Source organism: Schistocerca americana, chromosome 8 (assembly GCF_021461395.2).
Source record: "Schistocerca americana isolate TAMUIC-IGC-003095 chromosome 8, iqSchAmer2.1, whole genome shotgun sequence".
In the NCBI taxonomy this organism is placed as follows: domain Eukaryota; kingdom Metazoa; phylum Arthropoda; class Insecta; order Orthoptera; family Acrididae; genus Schistocerca; species Schistocerca americana.
This window is the reverse complement of record NC_060126.1, coordinates 124,864,002-124,887,751: the sequence shown is the minus strand read 5'-3', so window position 1 is coordinate 124,887,751 and position 23,750 is coordinate 124,864,002. Positions and strand designations below refer to the sequence as shown.

The 23,750-nt window shown below is 39.1% G+C and overlaps 1 protein-coding gene across 2 annotated transcripts in view; it reads right to left on the bottom strand.

Moving 5' to 3' along the window:
- Positions 1 to 1,470: 1,470 nt before the first annotated feature.
- The window catches only part of LOC124545383 (protein HGH1 homolog), an 80,687-nt gene continuing 58,407 nt past the window's right edge, over positions 1,471 to 23,750 (bottom strand). For both annotated transcript variants that reach the window (XM_047124293.1, XM_047124292.1), the window contains one exon: positions 1,471 to 1,798. In XM_047124293.1, the coding sequence (XP_046980249.1) occupies positions 1,696 to 1,798 (103 nt within the window). In that variant the 3' untranslated portion in view covers positions 1,471 to 1,695. The remainder of the gene's footprint in view (positions 1,799 to 23,750) is intronic.

Here is a 23,750-nt window from a genome sequence, read left to right as displayed (position 1 = left end):
GGACACATGTCTAAATAACATCTTTTCTTTATTTGTGTGTGAGGAATGTTTCCTGAAAGTTTGGCCGTACCTTTTTGTAACACCCTGTATTCTTCTCACAATATTATTAATCATACATGATGATACAGTTGAGTTTAATTTTCACTTCATTCCATTTTATTGTTCTTGAATGCTTTGATCAGCTTAGTTAATTGTACTGAAGTGTACAAATCTCACATTACAGCATATCTACCCATATAGGCTCTGAGGACCCTAACAAAATTTAACAGGGGGCTGTTCGTAGTTAATGCTTGTCTGTGTATACTGACTGTACTCATTGTGACATGGTAATTGTACTCATTGACTGTTAGCTGTCAACTGACTGACTCAAAAGTTCATGTATTGAACATTTATGTCCTGACTGAGTGAAGAAACTAATTGACTGTGATTGTACTAACTGTACTGACTCAATACTCACCACAGACTGACTGTGGCTTTGTGCGTGACACATATTTAAAGCCAGTGGAACTATTCCACCTTGATATGTTTCAGGTGATAGTTATTTTGACAGAATTAAATGAAATTTTGGTAAATATCCACATTTGAAAATTCTAGAGCAGTGATCTGATTTCATGATGAAAAATATATAAATAGTTGGCACTATCAGAGACCTGTTGTTTAAAAGAAAGTGTTTTTGCTGAAAAATTCACACTAATTTTTCATGTCCTTTTTATTGCTGATGATAAGCAGAGGTACCAAAAATTCTAATCTTCCACAAATGATGATCTTTGGAAAAGGATATTCATATCACAATACCTGTGCATCCTCCCCCCCCCCCCCCCTCTTTCTCTATCTCTCTCTCTCTCTCTTTCTAAAATCATCTCTTATTCATAGCCCATTTCCAACACCTAACACCATTGATGATGAGCGTTTGGCGTCATTGGCCGGGAGGCCCCTCGCGGGGCAGGTCCGGCCGCCATATCGCAGGTCTTATTACAGTCGGCGCCACATTGGGCGACCTGCACGCCGGATGGGGATGAAATGATGATGAACACAACACAACACCCAGTCCCAGAGCGGAGAAAATCTCCGCCCCCGCCGGGAATCGAACCCGGGCCCAGAGGACGGCAATCCGTCACGCTGACCACTCAGTACTGGGGCGGACACCTAACACCATTAAAAGCCTAACATAAGATGAGTATGACTGTGTGCAATAGACGTTAACAAAATAAGGTGACATCCATCTTCTCAGAAAGCACAGTGCTAAGCTCTTTGCTGCTTATTTTTCATCGTGGGAGTCTCTTCATTAATCTGTATGAAACATAAATCATAAACTCAGATAAATATACAGAAAATCACTTCTTTATGATCAAATGAAGCCTATAAAATCAACACATTGCAAGCACTATACCTCCAGCAATGTCTATAACACCCTCTACCAAATACCTGATATTTCAATAAATAGCAGAAATTGTGACAAAAAGAGTACAATAAGTTTCAAAAAATAAAGACTTTATTAAAACATGTAAATAAATTTTATTGTATCACAATTTCACAACTCAATACAAAATAAAATTTGTTTAAAACTGTTCTTTCATGATGAATAATTAGTGGTGTTGTTACAGCACATCTCACTGCAGAGTGCACTACAGTGCACATGCAACCCAATCACCTCAGAGGACTGAAGCAAAGTCCAAGACATTTCATCAAATGAAATCAATCTTTAATAAAATCTTCATCCATCTTCTGAAACTTTTCACTCAGGTCTGGTGGAACCTCAACATTTTTCAAGTTGTCTTCTCCAATTTCATCTTCAGTCCTAGAATGAAGAATTCACAACATAAACGTTATTCATGTTAATCAACATCTAAGAACATAAAATATGCACACTGATATACTTGACTTTGAAGAGAATTATAGTTATGAAGTTAATCAAGCATTCTGCATTACAGGGCAGTGCAATTAAAAGTAGCCCACCTCCCCTTTGAATTTGAATGCAATATTTGATTTCTGATATAGAGTAAATAGTTACAACAGTGGACAGTTTAATGTAATAATTGATTATTAACATTCTTCTGTCAGCATTTCAGTTTATTTCAGCAATGAAGTTAGACATTTCTCTTTGTGGTCTGCAAAGTGACACTCTCAATAGAATAGAGAATTGAAACTGTGGAACCAAATGGGAAAACAAATTCAATTAAGGAAACTGACAAAATTTTCGAGGTCAAATACCCAGATAGGGGGACTACCAGCAAAGCAAGCAATACAGAGCCTGTATAAAAATTGGAGCACCTATAGAGCCCAAAGAAGTCTACACATAAACTGTCCCAACAGGTGCATGTAATTAGGAGTAGTTTCCAACAGATATGGAAAAGTCTTAATTTGAAGCCATATCGTGTGACAGTTCTTTAGCAGTTGCAGGAGGACAGTCAGAAACATGTAGATTACTGTGTATCATGTTTTAATATCATCAATGATATCTGTTAGACTTTTCCATTACATCATGAGTGACAAAGAATGGTTTCATCTTTCCAGTCTCGAATTCACAGAACCCGAGGTACTAGGCAATGGAGAATCCTACCACTGTGTGTCAGCAATCACTCCATGATCAAAAAATCAGTGTTTGGTATGATGTAACAGTAATGTGTATCATTTGGACCGATATTTTCTGAGTCTATCCTCAACACGATTGCATGTATGGAAATTTTCGATACTTTTGTGCTCAGCTTATTGAATATGAAAGACAATACTGCTTCTTCCAGCAACACGCCTGCATCTAATGTAACCATGGAACAAGTCCACAATGTCTTCACTGGGGAACAAACTGTCAGCAAACATTTATGGCCACCACATTCACCAGATCTAACAATGTGATTTCTTCCTGTGGGGATACTTGAAGAGCAAGGTCTATCCACACACAGTATAGAAAATGAAAGACAACATCAAACGTGAAGTTACACCCAACAATACCCAAACTTGACATCAAGTGTATCAAATATGCTTAGTTGTGCACAGCTGTGTATTGATGTTGCAGGGGGTCACAAATTTTTCATTATAAATAAATGGTAAGTCCATTTCAACTTTTCATTTCCGTAATTTCACTGCATTTAATTTACACTTACACAAGCCACCTCTACCTGTGCCCCAACAGCATTAAGGCTCTTTGTATCCACTCAGTGCCATCAGAGATACATAACTGTGCTCAGGACACAAATTATGCAGTTATTCATCACAAGAAATCACATTTATCTTATGTTCGCTTGTGATATGATGACAAAATGCAATTATCTGTCATATTCTGCACTGGCATAAAGTGCACAGAAAACAAACCATGAAAACTCAACTCAACACTAGATTTATTCTGTTGTTTTACATGTTTTAAGATACACTCTTATTCTTCACTTATCAATGGTGGTCATCTTGAATACAACACAGAACCTAGGCCTTACTAGGTGGCAACACTAAGCACTAGATCATGGAGCTTGAGATACATTATACATTGGAGGTAAATCAAATCCCTCTGTCCTCTTTTAACACAATGATTCAGGACTTAATGCAACAGTTTCAGTTATCTCATATGAAGCACACAACTTAATACTAGATTAAGCTTTATATCTTAAAAACTAACTGTACATCTTAAATAACATATGAACTTCAATATTATTAATAGTGGCATTTTGATATTTTTATAAAAAGCACTACAGTTAAATAATTCTTTGTTCTTTACACGTAGGATAACAACACATTTGTGAGGGTACAAGATTTACGAGGATTTTATAAGTAATAATTCTGATGGAGGTAGTGGTCTGGTGGGAAAATCACGTACTGTAGCAACATATAAATGAAAAAGTGTGACGAGTTTTGAGTTAGTGAGAAGAGGAGCTTGAGGATTAAAGTTATGCCTAGTTGGGATCATAGTTTCTTTAGATTATTTTTTCTTGTGCTGTTGATGTCATTGTTGTTTGCCTGTTTGAGATATTCCTTTTGGGCTTTTGTGCAGCACTGAGTTTAGTCAAGCTGCACCTGACGTCACCCACAATTGAAGCAAACAGACGTCTACACCGTACATTGCTCCCAGAAATACTGATGAGACATATGTCTGAAGGACAAGAATGTCAACAGCATTAAGGCTCTTTTGTATGTTCATGTTAAAAGCTTGCTTGTAACAAGCAATGAGTGTGAGTTGTTGAATAAACAGTGAAGATTATTGTCCATAAGTTGTTGCATTAGAGTTACTAATAATTACTGTAATGAGTAATTAAGGAGAATCTGTTTGAGTCCATCAACTTTTACTGCATCAGAAGAGTTTGACAGAAATGGATCTCACAGCATGTACAACAGAATACATGAATAAGGTGTAGTTCTGTTTTAAGATGCACTGCTGCACATTTTCCTTCATGGTAAAAATGTGTAAATGATGTTTAGTAACAGACAAATGTTTTGTATTCTGAAATTTTGTCATATTTTAATAAAGTAACCAAAAGAAAGTTTAGGTGATGTGAAACAGTAATTTCAGTAGAAGAGTCTCCTTATTACACTCACACTAAAATGACTGGAAATATTATAGCATGAAAGATTTTGCAAATACCATGGACATTAAAGAAGTTGTTTTTTATGTGTAACAAGTCAAACAAAACTAAAGCTCACACTGGATGACAAATTACAATAACATAACAGTGAGGTTAGAAAGTTCATGCATAACAGCTAAACATTTTCCTTGATATGCTTTACTTCACTATGGACATCATTGTTATTTCTTTGGTGTCACTGGTTTTTGGGACTTTAGTTGTGGTCTACGGCATATTTTCTGTCTAATGCTTTGTCTCCTGCTGCAGGAGACACTTGCAGAGGCTGCAGGAACAGTGGATTAGGTTCAACAACATTTATTCCTTCAATATGCTACCAAAACCAACTAAACCAATATTAACACCCAACTCAAAGAACTTGTGAGCAACTTTTGTCTGGCAAATGCATATGAATCAGCAGATTGCATTATCCACTGGGAAAATTCATAAAGAAGAGATTGCCTTTAAAAGAAAATAATTAGGACTTAAATTGGACAAGGTGTTGGCTTTAGAATTAAATAAAATCAACAGATCTAAATCAAGTGGTGAATAAGCTCCAGCACCCACTTTGCTCTCGCACAGCAGACTTTGAGTATTCCATTGCGAACACAAGAATTGAAAGGCTATAAACAAAATTTCAGCTCTTTGAACTATCTGTAGCAGCAAAGTGCCTCAAGTATTCACTTTTTGGTCAAGTAAATGTTAGAGAACCTACCTAACTGTTTGTTCATACAGTCCCTTAGGATGCCTCCCACAGCAGGACACAAAATATTAGACATAAAAATATGCCTTACATCATAGTTAAAATCACACACACTAGATGTCCCCAAGGCAGTAAACACCTACCATGAACACCAGCATTACACGAACATTGTGTTCCTACAAATACAAGCAAATTCGCCAAAATTTATTGCATAAGGGTGACTGAAATATTTACAAAAATGAAACTGAAAGAGAATAAACAAAAGGGAAGTTACACATAAATGTCCCATTTTCACTGAATTAATCAGGGGCAAAGCAGTTGGCCAAGATAAAAAGGGAAAATGTACAGGCTTTTCCATCTTATCAAAGGACCCTTTCTGAAATTTACCTAAAGTTATTTTGTATAAACCATTCTTTAAAACACCCAGTATCATAATAAAATTCAGTTCAGACATCAAACAAAATCACAAGAATTAGTAAAACTGACGTCTCAAAATACAGGAAGGGTGAAATATAAAAACATACATAGTTTCAGATGCCTGAAGAATAATGAATAAGGACTGATGCTAAAGATCAAAAGACAATAGCTGCAAGCAAAACACATATTTTTTGTTGTATTCATAACATCAATATTAATGCGCATATTTTGTACCTAGAATGTGTAGAATTACCTACTGTGTGCCACATGCACACCGGTGTTATAGGTGGATTTCACCTGTTGGTTTTTGGTACAATGCTGGTTAGCAGTTCTGATCTGTCATGCATCTGAGTAATGATGTCACATTATATCTAGGAATCCATTTCTAACCAAAACTAGTTGTTTAATTAATTGTAACACAGCTGTGTGCTAAACCATGCTTTTCCAAAAATGAAAAATAAACTTTTGATTTAAAAAAAATGTTGATAAGCTGCAGGGTCAAACTGGCCAGTTTTGGTCACCAAGAAGTGAAATGAAACAGTCTGCAATCTTTCATGTAAGAGTGATGATTTTGACAGCAGTGTGGCAGACTCTACCATCTTGATGAAGCTGTAAATATGTAACTGCCGTGCTGACCTACTGTGGTCACAAAACTGAGAAATGAGAGAAACAAATAAGTATCGTTCACTTTGAGAAGATGTCCTCACTCATCACCCTCAATAATCACGGGCCTGTAATGTAATTACACCACAACATCTCTCACTGTGGGTGTGTGTGTATTGCGTGAATGACTACAGTTTTCTTTTTGTGAAATGTAGCAGATCTTGCCAATATGTAGCAGCCATTGGCATAATACTGTATGAGTATGATGGTTATAATATTGAACCTAAGTAATTTTTTTCAAGCAGTATTGGTTTAGATGCCTGTACATTAATAACAGCAATTCAGTATCTTATTTTTATTGAACTTATAATTAAAAATCTGCATGGAGGGGCACAGAGAACAATACTTTCCACATATGTTACACTCTGGCAAATCATTTGTTGTTGTTGTGGTCTTCAGCCCTGAGACTGGTTTGATGCAGCTCTCCATGCTACTCTATCCTGTGCAAGCTTCATCATCTCCCAGTACCTACTGCAACCTACATCCTTCTGAATCTGCTTGGTGTATTCATCTCTTGGTCTCCCTCTACGATTTTTACCCTCCACACTGCCCTCCAATGCTAAATTGGTGATCCCTTGATGCCTCAGAACATGTCCTACCAATAAATCCCTTCTTTTAGTCAAGTTGTGCCACAAACTTCTCTTCTCCCCAATCCTATTCAATACCTCCTCATTAGTTATGTGATCTACCCATCTAATCTTCAGCATTCTTCTGTAGCACCACATTTCGAAAGCTTCTATTCTCTTCTTGTCCAAACTATTTATTGTCCATGTTTCACTTCCATACATGGCTACACTCCATACAAATACTTTCAGAAATGACTTCCTGACATTTAAATCTATACTCGATGTCAACAAATTTCTCTTCTTCAGAACCGCTTTCCTTGCCATTGCCAGTCTACATTTTATATCCTCTCTACTTCGACCATCATCAGTTATTTTGCTCCCCAAATAGCAAAACTGCTTTACTACTTTAAGTGTCTCATTTCCTAATCTAATACCCTCAGCATCTCCCGACTTAATTCTACTACATTCCATTATCCTCATTTTGCTTTTGTTGATGTTCATCTTATATCCTCCTTTCAAGACGCTACTGCTCTTCCAAGTCCTTTGCTGTCTCTGACAGAATTACAATGTCATCGGCAAACCTCAACATTTTTATTTCTTCTCCATGGATTTTGATACCTACTCCGAATTTTTCTCTTGTTTCCTTCACTGCTTGCTCAATATACAGATTGAATAACATTGGGGAGAGGCTACAACCCTGTCTCACTACCTTCCCAACCACTGCTTCCCTTTCATGCCCCTCAACTCTTATAACTGCCATTTGGTTTCTGTACAAATTGTAAATAGCCTTTCGTTCCCTGTATTTTACACCTGCCACCTTCAGAATTTGAATGAGAGTATTCCAGTCAACATTGTCAAAAGCTTTCTCTAAGTCTACAAATGCTAGAAACGTAGGTTTGCCTTTCCTTAATCTAGCTTCCAAGATAAGTCGTAGGGTCAGTATTGCCTCACGTGTTCCAACATTTCTACGGAATCCAAACTGATCTTCCCCGAGGTCAGCTTCTACTAGTTTCTCCATTCGTCTGTAAAGAATTCGCGTTAGTATTTTGCAGTCGTGGCTTATTAAACTGATAGTTCGGTAATTTTCACATCTTTGGGATTGGAATTATTATATTCTTCTTGAAGTCTGAGGGAATTTCGCCTGTCTCATACATCTTTCTCACCAGATGGTAGAGTTTTGTCAGGACTGGCTCTCCCAAGGCTGTCAGTAGTTCTAATGGAATGTTATCTACTCCTGGGGCCTTGTTTCGACTCAGGTCTTTCAGTGCTCTGTCAAACTCTTCACGCAGTATCACATCTCCCATTTCATCTTCATCTACATCCTCTTCCATTTCCATAATATTGTCCTCAAATACATCGCCCTTGTATAGACCCTCTATATACTCCTTCCACCTTTCTGCGTTCCCTTCTTTGCTTAGAACTGGGTTTCCATCTGAGTTCTTGATATTCAAAAAAGTGGTTCTCTTTTCTCCAAAGGTCTCTTTAATTTTCCTGTAGGCAGTATCTATCTTAACCCTAGTGAGATAAGCCTCTACATCCTTACATTTGTCCTCTAGCCATCCTTGCTTAGCCATTTTGCACTTCCTGTCAATCTCATTTTTGAGATGTTTGTATTCCTTTTTGCCCGCTTCATTTATTGCATTTTTATATTTTCTCCTTTCATCAATTAAATTCAATATTTCTTCTGTTACCCAAGGATTTCTACTAGCCCTCGTCTTTTTACCTACTCGATCCTCTGCTGCCTTCACTACTTCATCCCTCAAAGCTACCCATTCTTCGTCTACTGTATTTCTTTCCCCCATTCCTGTCAATTGTTCCCTTATGCTCTCCCTTAAACTCTGTACAACCTCTGGTTTAGCCAGTTTATCCAGGTCCCATCTCCTTAAATTCCCACCTTTTTGCAGTTTCTTCAGTTTTAATCTACAGTTCATAACCAATAGATTGTGGTCAGAGTCCACACCTCCCCCTGGAAATGTCTTACAATTTAAAACCTGGTTCCTAAATCTCTGTCTTATCATTATATAATCTACCTGATACCTTCTAGTGTCTCCAGGCTTCTTCCATGTATACAACCTTCTTTTATGATTCTTGAACCAATTGTTAGCTATGATTAAGTTGTGCTCTGTGCAAAATTCTACTAGGCAGCTTCCTCTTTCATTTCTTAGCCCCAATCCATATTCACCTACTACGTTTCCTTCTCTCCCTTTTCCTACTACCGAATTCCAATCACCCATGACTATTAAATTTTCGTCTCCCTTTACTATCTGAATAATTTCTTTTATTTCATCACACATTTCTTCAATTTCTTTGTCATCTGCAGAGCTAGTTGGCATGTAAACTTGTACTACTGTAGTAGGCGCGGGCTTCGTGTCTATCTTGGCCCCAATAATGCGTTCACTAAGCTGTTTGTAGTAGCTTACCTGCATTCCTATTTTTTTATTCATTATTAAACCTACTCCTGCATTACCCCTATTTGACTTTGTATTTATAACCCTGTATTCACCTGACCAAAAGTCTTGTTCCTCCTGCCACCGAACTTCACTAATTCCCACTATATCTAAATTTAACCTATCCATTTCCCTTTTTAAATTTTCTAACCTACCTGCCCGATTAAGGGATCTGACATTCCATGCTCCGATCCGTAGAATGCCAGTTTTCTTTCGCCTGATAACGACGTCCTCTTGAGTAGTCCCCGCCCGGAGATCCGAATGGGGGACTATTTTACCTCCGGAATATTTTACCCATGAGGACGCCATCATCATTAACCATACAGTAGAGCTGCATGCCCTCGGGAAAAATTACTGCTGTAGTTTCCCCTTGCTTTCAACCATTCGCAGTACCAGTACAGCAAGGCCGTTTTGGTTCGTATTACATGGCCAGATCAGTCAATCATCCAGACTGTTGCCCCTGCAACTACTGAAAAGGCTGCTGCCCCTCTTCAGGAACCACATGTTTGTCTGGCCTCTCAACAGGTACCCCTCCGTTGTGGCTGCACCTACGGTACGGCTATCTGTATCGCTGAGGCACGCAAGCTTCCCCACCAACGGCAAGGTCCATGGTTCATGGAGGGGGGGGGGGGGGGGGGGGGTGGCAAATCATACCAATGAACAATGATCTAGCTTGGTGATATTTGGCATGATCTATGAACTATTCAATAAGTATTAGAAGCCACATACCTGATCACTATCATTAACATATGTATAAAAGAACCAATATTCAAATCAATTCAAAACCACAGCATACATCGTGTTCCTCCTACCTACAGTAACTTCTACGAAAAATTTTATGAAACTGATTTTAGTTATGCTTTTAAAGATTAACAAATTAATTAGCTCACAAGGAGTGAATCTGACATTTTTATATATTCTAATGTTAACTACTAAATATGGCAGTAAGTCAGTACAGCAAAGTCTGTAATTTTACTTGAATTTTATTTTACTTTATTATATAATGAAATAATAAGCAACCAGCTACATAAAAGCAATTTAATTTCTAGACCAGTTTCAGGCAGTTAGTGCCTTCTTCAGACGGCTGTACAGGAAAATACAACATTAATTAGTAGAAGTCAGATAAGAATATTACAATTAGGGACACAAAGTTTAAAAGATATTTTTAAAAATTAAAAGAGAAAAAAATGGTACATACTTATGCCTATCGCATTATTTGGAAGTGTCAACAATGAAGTGCATACAGCACAATCCCGTGCCTCTAAAAGACATATGCAGGAGCAATAAGTAATTATTTAATTTTATTTTATTTTATTCTTATGCGAATTTTAAATTTTGTTAGAGACCATAATTGCTTTATGTATTACATAGGTCACATAGAGGGCACCACACAGCCAACCGATATTATTCTCTGCAAAGCCTACCTTCATTACACAGTAGTCTCTAATGAACAGTGATGAGAGCCTCAACACAGGTGTAGTCCCACTAGAGCATGTACAAGTACTCCAAAATGCTGATATAGAATTTAATGTACAAGTGACACAGGTTATGCCACAAGTTGTGATTTTCATATACTATGTTCTACCAAGGTAGGAAGTAACCTCAGCAGACAAAGTGTATTCAGTTTATTCACCATTGACCACTTACAGTGGAATAGGTCTGAACATTAAATATACAATTAACAATAACTTTACAGTAAAGTTTTTACAATTTAATTCCTTTTCTTTTAGGAATATTCTTATATACTAATGTCAATGATTATTTCAAAATATTCTGTTATCTTATAAAATGGGTGTTTGAGTAACCAGTCATAAACTTTACATTTGAAAATATTACTGGTCAGTGACCGAGCAGATTCTGGAAGTTTATTGAAGAGTTTTAAACTCATTGTTTTGTGTGAGTTTGCAGTCTTTGTGAGTCTGTGTCTTGGTATGTCAAAGTTCAGTTTGCCTCTGGTGTTGTGGGGATGTATGTTCTCTCTGGTCTCGAACTCATTTAAGTTGCTTTCGACATAAAGCAGTGCTGTGTAGATGCATGGATTCACAACAGTTAATACCATGTGCTTGATAAAGAGGGGGCGGCAGTGTTCCTTGGGCTTAGCTTTGCTCATTATTCTGATTACTTTTTTTTGAATTTTCAGAATTTCACTGACAAAGCAAGAATGTCCCCATAACAATATGCCGTAGGAAATCTGTGACTGAAACAGGCCAAAATATACCACCATTAGATACTCATCAGTGACTACATCTGTCAGTCTCCAGATGAGATAACACACTCTTGCTATTCTCTTGCAGATATGGCTAATGTGTTCCTCCCAGTTTAATTTTGAATCAATGTGGAATCCTAACAATTTTATTGATTTGCTTTCAACAGCTGTAGTTAAACCCAGAATTAGTTCTTGTGTTTTATCAGGATTACACAGGAGTTCATTAGAAGAAAACCAATCCATTACTAGTTCTAGTTTTTCCTGTGTTGCCTGATGCAGTTCTGTTGTGTTCATGGTGTGTATTGAGCAATGTTGTATCATCTGCATAATACACAATTGAATTTGCTCCTACATGGTAAGGTAAGTAATTAATTGCAATGATGAACAGAAAAGGACCTAGGCCCGAGCCCTGAGGCACTCCAATCTGAACTTCCTTCAGTGAGGACCATCTATTTTTAATTGATACAAACTGTCACCTGTTATGTAAGTATGATTCGATTACATCCAAAGATGGCTTGTGTATGCCATAAAATTCCAGTTTTGCAAGTAGGGTGTTAGATGGTATGCAGTCAAAGGCTTTGCTAAGATCACAGAGTACGACTGATACTAGATCCTTATTTTCGAATGCAGTTAACACCTGGTTAACAACTTCAGTGACAGCAGTAGTGGTATTTTTACCATGTTGGTATGCAAACTGTCTGTTGGAGAGGAGATCATGCTTGTCAAAATAGTTATTTAGTTGACTGTACATTACATATTCAAAAACTTTAGAGAAAATTGGGACAATAGAAACTGGTCGATAGTTTTGGGGCAGATGCTTATCTCCCTTTTTAAAGGAAACTGGTCGATAGTTTTGGGGCAGATTCTTATCTCCCTTTTTAAAGACTGGTATCACTTTAGCAGTTTTGAGTGCATCTGGGAAAACTCCAGATTCTAAACACATATTAAAAATGAAAGAAAGAGGTTGACAGATAAGGTGTATTATTTTTTTTCATTACATAGTTAGAAAACCAATAACAGTCCATACTTTTGGAGTTGGTGAACCTTGCCACAGCTTTTACAATATCCTCTGGGGTGACAACATTCCAGTGGAAAGTATACATCCTATGGGGCACAGCACCAAGATGATCTAGTGCACAAGTGCCATTTTGCTTGATTTTGTTTTTCAGCTCGCTCACTGAGGTTAGGAAGTAATTATTTACTTCTTCAGGGACCAGCACTGCATCTTGTGTATGGGTTTGCGAATTATATTGGTTGACGATATCCCATGCTGCTTTACATTTGTTGGGAGCACTTTCAATGTAATGCTTGTTTTTTGGCCAAGGACAGTTTGTCTTTGTAGATTTTTTTTACATTTTAGATAAGCTCTATAAGAAGTATTATCAAGCTCAAGTCCTTGTTTACAAGAATTTTTATATATTCTGTACAGTCTGAGCATCTCCTCCCTAGTGAGAGCTAGCTCATCTGTATACCATTTTAGCTGTTTGTTTTTCTGTTTATGCTTAGCGCTACTTTTGATTAATGGTGAGCAAGAGTACCATAACTCTATGAGTATTTCCAGGAAGTTGTTAAACACCATTTCACCAGCACCCTTCCCAGGTTGTGTGTTGTATACAAAGTCCCAGTTAACATCAGATATTTTGTTGATAAATAAATTAATATATTCATCTTTCTGCCCTCTTACCCATGTGGCATTAGGCTTGATTCTGACCGATTTATCTGATTTAGGCAACTGATCACAGGAGAATGTTAAAATCAATGGTTCATGATCAGCTAGGGCTCCACTGGCAAGTCTGACGTCATACATATCTCTAGAAAAATTTACTATAATATTATCTAAGCACGCCTTATCCCGTGTTGGTGTGTAATTTGTACATTGTAAATTTAGTGATCTTAAGATATTAAAAAATGTTCTAGTAACATGTTCATCACTGTTGGCCATTTCAATGTTGAAATTGCCACAGATAATTAGTTTTATGTTAGATTTTAGTATTTTCCTCACAAGCAGCTCAAATCTTTCGAAAAATGTATTTACATCTTCTCCTGGTGATCTATATAAGCTAACAATTATAGTATTCTCTATGTTTAGTCTTATACAGCTAAATTCTCCATCTAGTTCTGCACAGTAAGAGCTGACATCTATTTTAGTAAACATTATACTATCTTTAACAAATATTAGGACAGCTCCATTCTGTCTTTCACTTCTACACATAAAGTCTCCAACAGCATAACCTTGAGGAACAAAATATTGTACTTGATCTTCTGTCAGCCAATGTTCCGAGATACAAACAACATCAACGTTTTCAATACTGCAAAAATGTTCTAATTGTAATACTTTGTTCCTAATGCAGCGAATGTTCGTTTGCATCACAGTAACAGATTTATCTTTATTGTTTATTGTCTGTGAACACTCTCTCATTCGAATGTCGCTTTTAGCACCTAGTTCAAGTACAGGAGGTTCATTACCTGCCAATTCACAGACTTTTATACTAAAAAATGATGTACATTCCAGGTGTTACTCAAACTGCTACTTTCGTAGATTGTTTTATTCCGTGCGAGTCTCTTTAATTATTTCATTGAGACGTTCGCACACAAACTTTTTCCCTTCATAGTTTAGGTGATGCCCATGTCTGGTGTGAAGGTTATGCTGCAGTTTACTTATATCGACCACAGCACAATTTGCGTATTCAGAGCACAGTTTCTTTATTTTAATATTCGTTGTTCGAATTTCTTTATTAACGCACGAACTATAGATTAGATCGTGCCTATGAGGCACTGTAGCAACAACTGTATTCCTTGATTTATTTTTTTCTAGAAAGTTCTTAAGCACTTTTACGCAGACATCTGCCTCATTTTTCACAACATCATTTGATCCCGTTACGCATACGACAAAGTCATTTTATTGTGTGGATTTTGTTTGAATGCAAGGGTCTAAAACGTGTTTAGTTCCCACTCCAGGTTTAACAACACTGGTCACTGCTAAACCTGGATTTATTTCTCGAAACATACTTGATAAATTCCTGCCATGGCGGTCTGTTAGAAAAAGCACACTTTTCTTTTTACCTGTTGTTCCCTGTTTATCCACATTTTTCCCAGAGTGATTATTCATTTTCAGCGCTTTGTCTTTTGAATGGTCTGGATCATTTACACTGTCTTTAACACCGTCACTGGATTGCAGAACACCGTATTTGTTTTTATCTGTAAATGTAACTGCTGTTGCAAAGTTCGTTTTTGTTTTTCCAGCTAAAGTCCTACCTTTGTGTCTCACTACTGTGCACTCGGATGATTTGTGCCTTTCATCAGGTGCCACTTCCCTTGATTTGTTCTTCGACCATAGTTCCCGATTTTCATTCTTGAGTGTGGTGATTTCGCTTCTTAAAGTTTTGACTAAGAATTGTAGACCTGAAACTCGTTCTCTTAAATTTGTTATTTCGACGTTAAAATTCTCGCACACTCCCTTTTTTAGCACTCTTTTTCTAGTATTAGAGTAACACACTTCTACACTCGCGGCCATGCTTGTGACTGTGCAGCATGCTTGTGCAGCAGAATTACAGGGTGTCAGTCAGAAGAGCCAATTTGTTACCAATCAGTATAAAGTCTTATGCTGATATAATGGCCAGGGATGCTGTCATTAGATTGATCCCCAACAACTGGTCCACAAAGAAATTGTGGCAGTGCAGTACTCACTTAAGCTACAATCCACACAAACACATTCATGGTGGGCTAATCCCCACAATGCTCCATCCACTTGTGCTGCAGCTTGGGTTTCCAACCTGAGAATGTCAATGTCCTCAGTCCATGGTCTGATATCCATCTAGCAGCATTCAACAAGTTATTTATTAATGTGTGTATCAACAGGAAGTCACTTCAGTTGTGAGTGACATTGGCACTGTGGCTTCTCTCATTAATTCTCACACATATCTGCAGATTGGTGTACCATTATTGTAACCCACTACACACTGTCTTGCAAGTTACAACAGGCAACAAATCTCCATAGTGGGCCAATTTAAGGTGGACATGATGTACAAGAATTTGGTCTGTCCATTAACCTGCTACAAGAAACATTTGGGTGACTTGGATGCTTTCACAGCCTTTGGATTTACAGTCTCTGAACTGGTCCATCAGGTTTCCAAGCAAATGCTGTACCAAGAACTTTATGATGGTTGGGTGGTTGGTTGATTTGGGGAAGGAGACCGGACAGCGTGGTCATTAGTCTCATCGGATTAGGGAAGGATGGGGAAGGAAGTCAGCCATGCCCTTTCAGAGGAACCATCCCGGCATTTGCCTGGAGTGATTTAGGGAAATCACGGAAAACCTAAATCAGGATGGCCGGACGCGGGATTGAACTGTCGTCCCCCCGAATGCGAGAACTTTATGAACATTGCAACAGATTTCCAGATATTTTTTGCCTGGGCTCAGCACACTAAGGATTTTACTGCTTATATCACCTTTAAAACCACTTAGCAGCCTTGTTTCTTCAGGCATGGCCTATGCTGCTAGCGCTTCAGAAACAAGTCAAGTAAGAACTATGGGCAGGCTCATGGTTTTGATGATGTGACCGACTCACCGAGCCAATTAGCTATGCTGCTAGTGATCATCAAGAGACCATCCAGTAAGCTCTGTAAATGCAATACAACGATTTTATAGTGAAAATGCACAGGCAGTGATCAATATTTACCCCATCCCATATCAAGACGAATTGGTGGTGAAGCTGGTGGGGTGGGGGATAAGTATTTATCAAAAGTGGATCTTCCAGAGACACATCTGCAGCTTCCACTTGATGACACATCTCAGAAGTCCCTAGGGTCATCACACCCTATGGACTACACAAATACAAACAGCTGGGTTTTGGCACAGGGACGGCTCCTACACTTTTTCTCCATTCCTTGGAGCACCTCGCAAATGTATTACTTGTTGTATCAGATGTCTGAACGATACTGTGGTCAGTGGTCCCTCCACGGAGGACATCTTCGCAACCTTCAGCTTCTTTTTCAGACGCTCAGGGTAGGGGTCTTAACTGAGTCTGAGTAAATCACAATTCTTTCATCCCTCTGTTGACTATCTTGGACATGTCATTTTCCATCAGGGGATTCAGTAGACACACAGTCACATCGCTGCCACTGATGCTCTTACACAGTCCAAAAACCTGAAATGACTCATAACTTTTCTGGGCTAAGTGCTTATTATCATAAATTCATTCCATGGGGTACTACCATTGTGTATCCTCTAAATCAGTGCCATATTTTATGGACTATAAGATGCATTTTTTCTTCAAAAACTTGCCTCTAAAATTCAGGTGCACCTTATACTCAAAATTAATATAAAGATGTCCAGTGTTCAATTTAAAACTCCTGCCAGTCTTAAAAATGGCCATATATTCAATGCTGCAGGAAACCTATCTCTATCTGACAATACGGGGATTCATAAGCTTGTTAAGAAGGTGTCCTTCCCATTCCACCATCACAAGCCCAGAACACTGTTCATATGATGACTTTCAAGTTTTTACAGGCCAGTTCAGTTTTATAAACTAAGATTTTTTTTTTTTAATCTAGCTTTGTAATCTAATAACAAAAATGGAATAAAATGGTAGTTTAATAAAAAAAAAAAAAAGAAAAGAAAAAGAAAAACCAGTTTAAAAATTAAGATGTGTCTTATAGTCCATAAAATACAGTACTGAAAAAGTGTATTTTGTTTGCTGAACAATTGCATGTGTCGCAGCATTCATAGTGTTTAAAGATAGTCTTTGTTCATCCTCTTGCCTACCCACATTTCAGCCAGGTAAGCAACTTGTCTTGGCTCTGAAGCATCACAGTTTGAGCTCGGAACTGTTCTAGTTCCTTGAAATTCTGGGAGTTCAGAGTAGTCAATAGCATTCAACTCCTAGATGCTAAATGTGGTGCAGAAGAATTATTCGCAATTGAGAATGAGGCCCTTGCCATCATTTACATGGTCCATAATTTTTTCTAATACATTATGAAGTTTCACTTCATCACAGACCACAAGCCACCTGCCTCCCTCTTTAGCCCCTCTGCACGTCTACCACATGAGATGGCCCACAGACTGTAACAGTAGGCTCTGTCCCTCAGCCATTACAATTATGAGATTCACTTCCATCCAACAGCTCAGCATCCAACACAGATGCCCCCTCACATTGGTCTGTGGGTTCCTAGACCTGCTTCGAGCAGGAGGAAACTGTTTATTCTCAATGAAGAAGCTCAGCAATCAGTGGATGGCTTCCCTATTATGAGCTCATATGTATCTGATGTCATCAGTGGGGATCATGTTCTATGCCAGGTGCCTCAGAATATCTGGTAGGGATGGACAGAACAACTAGCAGCCTGAGCATTGGACCCTATCCATAATTATTTTATGCTGCACCACAGATTGATTCTCATTGAAGGCATGATGACAGAGCATGCTATGCCATGGGTGGTCAATCCTGTATTCCTCTGGTGTCACATGCTTCAGCAGTGGCATCACACCCACAGGGGGTGTCACAGACGTTTATGGTCATGTGACCACCGGGAAATTGAACCCAAGTATACGGGTCACCAAGCCACTCTGCAGCAATGTTATTTGCCATAGCTGGCACCAACAAAACCTCAGGAACACATCCTCCTGGATTTCGCGGGCCCCTTCTTGGATTCATTTTAGTTGTCTGTTGCTGATGTGTACTTCCATACCCCAAACATTGTCAATTGCCTCTACTTTTCGTGTCCTCTCCTGGATCCTTTCCTTTGAAGGCCATCCTTGTACTCTGGTGATGGATAATGGCACACATTTCACCTCCGAACTTTCAATAATTTTGTGAACAGCACGACATTCACCATGTCATGGCACCCCCATTTCATCCATAGTCCAACAGAGAGGCAGAACGTCTCATGCAGATCTTTAAAACACAAATGAAGAAGTAGATCGGAGATATTCTGGTAAAAGAAGCATTCACACATTTTCTTAGTTCTTACAGGTACATTTCTATTGACGAGAAGAGCCCAGCGAAATTGCTTCTTGGGCTTCAGCCACACACCTTGCTGCTGCTCCTGTTGCTGAACCTTAACCAGGCTCTTGCACCACTGTTGCCATGTGCTATGTGCCTGGGACATGTCTGGGCTCTCACTTTTGGTTATCAGGAGCCCTGGATTCCAGCAGTTGTCCATAGGCAGCAGGGTTGGTGTGTCTTCACTAAACAGACAGGTAACAGGCTGGTGGCTCACCATTGCAACCAACTTCAACTGCAGGTGGGGAAACCAATTCCCAAACCCCTCCACCTGTTGGATCTTGGTGTTCCATCCCCTTCTTCACCTCTCAAGACACATCCTCCCTCTCTGGTCTGTTCTCCGTCACTGTGTTACCATTTACTCCCAGTGCCTGCCCCTGGCAGAGTCATCATCGTCAGGCCACTCCAGCACTACTCTCCAGGTACTGCCAACAGAGAGCTTTTGTCCGTGTCACACCTGGAGAGCTCCAATGCCTGAGGCCGTGGACATCGGCTCCCTACATACCTTGAAGCAGCACATAGTGTTGGGGATGGATGTCTGGTTCACACTGACTCTCCATCATCTGCACTGTTTACGATCAGTGCCACCATGGCTCACTGACACGCAAACCCAGAACAAAGAACTTCCTCTAACACTCACTATTGTACAATCATCATAGTTACTTGGACTCAGCTCTCGGGAAAAATTAGTGCATTGTATTGTGTGTGCTGGATTGATTGTACTCTGGAACTTACATCGAACTGCAGATTTGAGTTCTCATTAAAACTGTCCAAACTTGTGCACATTCTTACTTGTGTGTAAAGTTACTATAGCCAAGAATTTTTCTGACCACCCTCATCTGAATAAAATTTCATTTTGGTCAAGTTGATACTTTTATGCAATAATGTCTGTCAGGTCCCAACCTTACTTACGGATTAGTTTTGTTTACAGAGCTTTTTAATGCAGTTGTTTGCACTGGACACAGATTCATAAACTTGAAAACAATGTCCTTATTTAATTATTCATTTTGGACAGTCTACTGCCACTGAAAAATTACCCAATAGAAGCAAAGGTTTATAAAGAGTCTGCTCCTTCATTTTCAATAATTAAGAAGTTGGCAACTAAAATGCAACAAAGTCATACTTCCCTTGAAGATGATCCATCTGCACAACACCCCAAAAACTCCTTCCACAGATGAAAATACATTATCTTGGTTTATCATCACTTAACATGTGTAAAACAGCTGACACCATTGCCCCATCAAACATACCAGTTATTTTATGCAAGGAATCAACTATGAGAAAGTCCTGCATTTGTTGAAAGCTGATTGCAATGTAAATATGAAAATGAATTTCCCAGACATATTTAGGGAATGAAATTGATGCTGTGTGTTGATTTTTATTGTGAATGAGACACGAGTGCATTATTTATTTATTCTACAATGACAACAGCAAATGTTAAGAAACATATAATTTGCAATTCTACATTTAAAGATATAGACACAAAGGTAATATGCTTAACGGTTTGTTCTTGGGCTGCACAACTGCAGGCTGGGGAGTTCTGGAGTCCCCATTTGTTCATCGTAGCATTGCACCTGGCATGACCAGTTCTTATCCTGTTCAGCCTTGTACACTCACTTCTCTTCAGATCAAATTCTGGCAGGCTGGCAGATGGATCTTTAACACCTTGAGTTTTTATTGTTGCACCTTTCCATCTCTTGCATCACTCATCTTTAATGTCAAACGTCATCTCGTTTCTTCCATTATGTCCCACTGAAATGTGTGTTACTACATGGTCTGAAGGAGGCTCATTAAGGAACTGTAGGAACTGATAGGTCTTGTGGGTAGTGAGGATAATGCAGCTCCTTCAGTTCTCAGTTGGTTGCTTCTTGGTATCAAAATTCAGTTGGTGGAATGTTACCAACAGTGTGCAACCAAGGGATCATTGTAGATTTTAGTATACCAGTAAAAATTCCAACTGATTCATTCAGATGGATGTCCAGTTTCCTTGTATGAGCACTTTGTTGCCATACTGGAGCACAGCAATCAGCTACTGGGTATACTAATGTCAAAGCTGAAGTGTGTAGAGTAGATACTTCAGCACCCCACATTGTTGGTTGAATGGATGACAAAAGGGACCAAACTACTAGGGCATCAATCCCTTTTCCCTCGAACAAATAGGTCTACATGACTGTACATCAGAGATGGCCTACCATACAAAACTCAGCGGAAGAAAACCCCAAGGTCTAACAAAAGTCAACAAAGCCATCTGGCCTTAATTTACATTAATTTCTTCTTTCTCAGCGTCCCTTCACATTAACCACTCCTTCCTTCACTCCTTTTAGTTTTCTACATCTTTCATTTTCGTACTGTCTATTTTTCGCTGTTCCCCTCTAACCTCTGTTACGTGCAATGCACTTAGCTTTTTACTCTCATTAACTCATACACAATGTTTTAGCAGTAATCTGTCTTGCATATTAACTTGTCTTCCATCTTTAAGCTCTCCGGTTTTCAAATCTCATCCAGTGCAGTTCCCTTCTCATCCAATTCAATAAATCCCGTGACCCACAGTTCAGGGTGACTTTTCCGAAATCTACCCATTTTCCTAGACCTCTCCAGGCCTTTTCCTTCAGCCCTCTTCCTTCTCCTTCAACACTTCTGCCTGAAGAAGGAGCCACTCACTCCAAAAGCTAGCCTAATTATAACCTCCTCCTATGTGTGTGTTCTGCCGCCACTTGATGAGAAGATTTTTCGCGTATCCAGTTACATTATATTGTCAAAAATTGATTGTTTTTGTTGTTACATTAGCCCATGTGGTCATCGGTCCTTGTTATGTAACACTCTTGCCAGTCTTTGTTGTCATCTGTCTTGTTCAGACTGTCATCTGTTTTCTACCTTATGTCTAATCTGTTCATTTATTTATCTGTATCACCAAGATTAATCAACACTTTGCCCCTATAACTTTTCTGGTACTGATTTCCATGTATGTACATGGGGCCAATTTTATTTGCAAATTTGCACATAATAATTCCATTGTTACTTATGAATTTACCTATAACAATTTACAGTTCACTACACTGCCAGGCCTTCTCCCGATCATCTTTCACAGATTTATTTGCAAATTTGACAGCTATTTTCTTTCCCACTCTCCACTTATCTTGTTTATACATAATTCTTTCATGTTTTTGTGCGTTTGTGTTTTACCAAACCTTTCTGATCAACTTTTACTGCCATCTCTCACATTACTTTAATTGCCAAGCTAAGTAGCTTACATGTTCTCTTCTGACTTTCTTTTCTGTTCACCCAGTTTTTAAAGTTTCGTCTCTTTTCATGACTTTCCCAACAATTTTTTTTTTTTGTTTTGCAATAATTTATTGCATCACATAGACCACTTTTCTGGGGAGAAATTCTCACTCACTCATTATCTCTTGATAACCATTGTATGTTCTCATGCTTTACGTGCAAATTTTTCTGAATTTTTCCCTTGCTTTTCTTCCATTTTTCTATCTGCTTATCTTTTTTGCCACTACCACAATTTCTAAGACTCCAAACCATCCTCTCTTGCCATGATGAATCACATAACATATTACATCCGTTCCTTTCGAAAATGGATGTAATCCTATTCTGCATCAGGCTCTTTTGCAGTTTCAAATACAGCAATCTCTTCTCCCTAAAAGGGCTAATCTGTGACCTATATGCCTTATCGGCCAATTTCCACTCCATCAGACTCCTCTCCTCCTACAAAATCCTGCAGTTCTCCGCCCCTCATATTTCTTTGGATTGCATCATCCACCAAGCCAACTTTCAAACCGCAACAACATGCCAGACTTCACCTCAAAAAGCTATCCCACCTTCTCCTAAACTACCTGAACAGTGCTGTTTCCCTTCCTGTCCCTCAGCAGCTCCCTAAATAGCCACACCATCAACCACCATTCCTCTCCCACAAACTGGGCTTGGCCAACCTCCTTAACGTCCTGCAGCCTTCACCACTGCCTCCCAGACCAATGATAACTCATAATAACAAAAACTAGTCAACAGTACAGTTCCCCTCAACTTTTTGCCTATAACAATCTCCCCTACTTAATTATCCGTATTATCCAAGTATCTCACTTTCAGCTCTAAACCTGCATTTTGATCATGCTGGTTTGCTGAGAGCTGTACTTTCCTTCACACATAATGTCAACTGGAAATATCACTCTGCAACCCAATCCCAAAACCTTTCCAACAGCAAACCCAACATTGAATTCCACCTTGAACAGTTCTGGCCATGATCCCAACTTGATCCACAATCACTATCTCAAAATCATCCCTCACAAGCCTTCCATGAATTCCTCACATCCAGCATTGCTTCACAACCCTTCCTAAGGTCACTACATGACCCTAATCCGTCCTCTGCAGAATTTCAGCCTCTACATTCCCTAAAAGCTGATGATTAGATCATTATTCTCCCACCAGACAAAAGATCTACCACTGTGGTACTTGACTGAAAGGAGCATGTTCGCGAAGGTCTACACCAGCTGTCTGACATCTCTGCATACAGGATCTGGCATCAAGATTCCATCCCTGTGATTCAAACTAACCTGCAGTCCCACTTTAAAAACTTTGGGGCCCCTCACAAGGACTGACACTTCAATTCATAGAACTTCTCACCCCACCCAAACCATGTGCCCCCACCTTTTACCTTCTTCCTAAGATCCACAAATAAAATCATCCTGGGCAGCCTATAGTTGCTGGCTTCAAAGCACCCACCGAACATATATCTGCCTTAGTTGACCAGCACCTTCAACCCATAGTGTAAAGACTTCCCTCTTATAACAAAAATGTCGACCATTTCCTAGATCATCTCAAATCCGTGCCCATCCCACTCCCGCCACACATCTTGCTTGTCACCACTGATGCCACATCCCTCTGTACCAACACCCCCATGTACATGGTCAGTCCGCTGCTGAACATTGCCTCAGTCAGCACCCACCTGATTCCAAACCTATGACATCTTTCCTATTACTAACAACTGCTTCACCTTTGGGGAAAGGGGGCAGGAGGGGGGGGGGGGTGCAGACATGTGAACAGATCAGAGGTACAGCCATGGGAACCAGAATGGCTCCTTCCTATACCTTTTCATGGGGGGCTTTCCTGGGATTGATCAGTCTTCAGCCCCTTGTTTGGTTTAGATACATTGATGACATCTTTGCCATATGGACTCACTGTGAGATTGACCTGTTAAAATT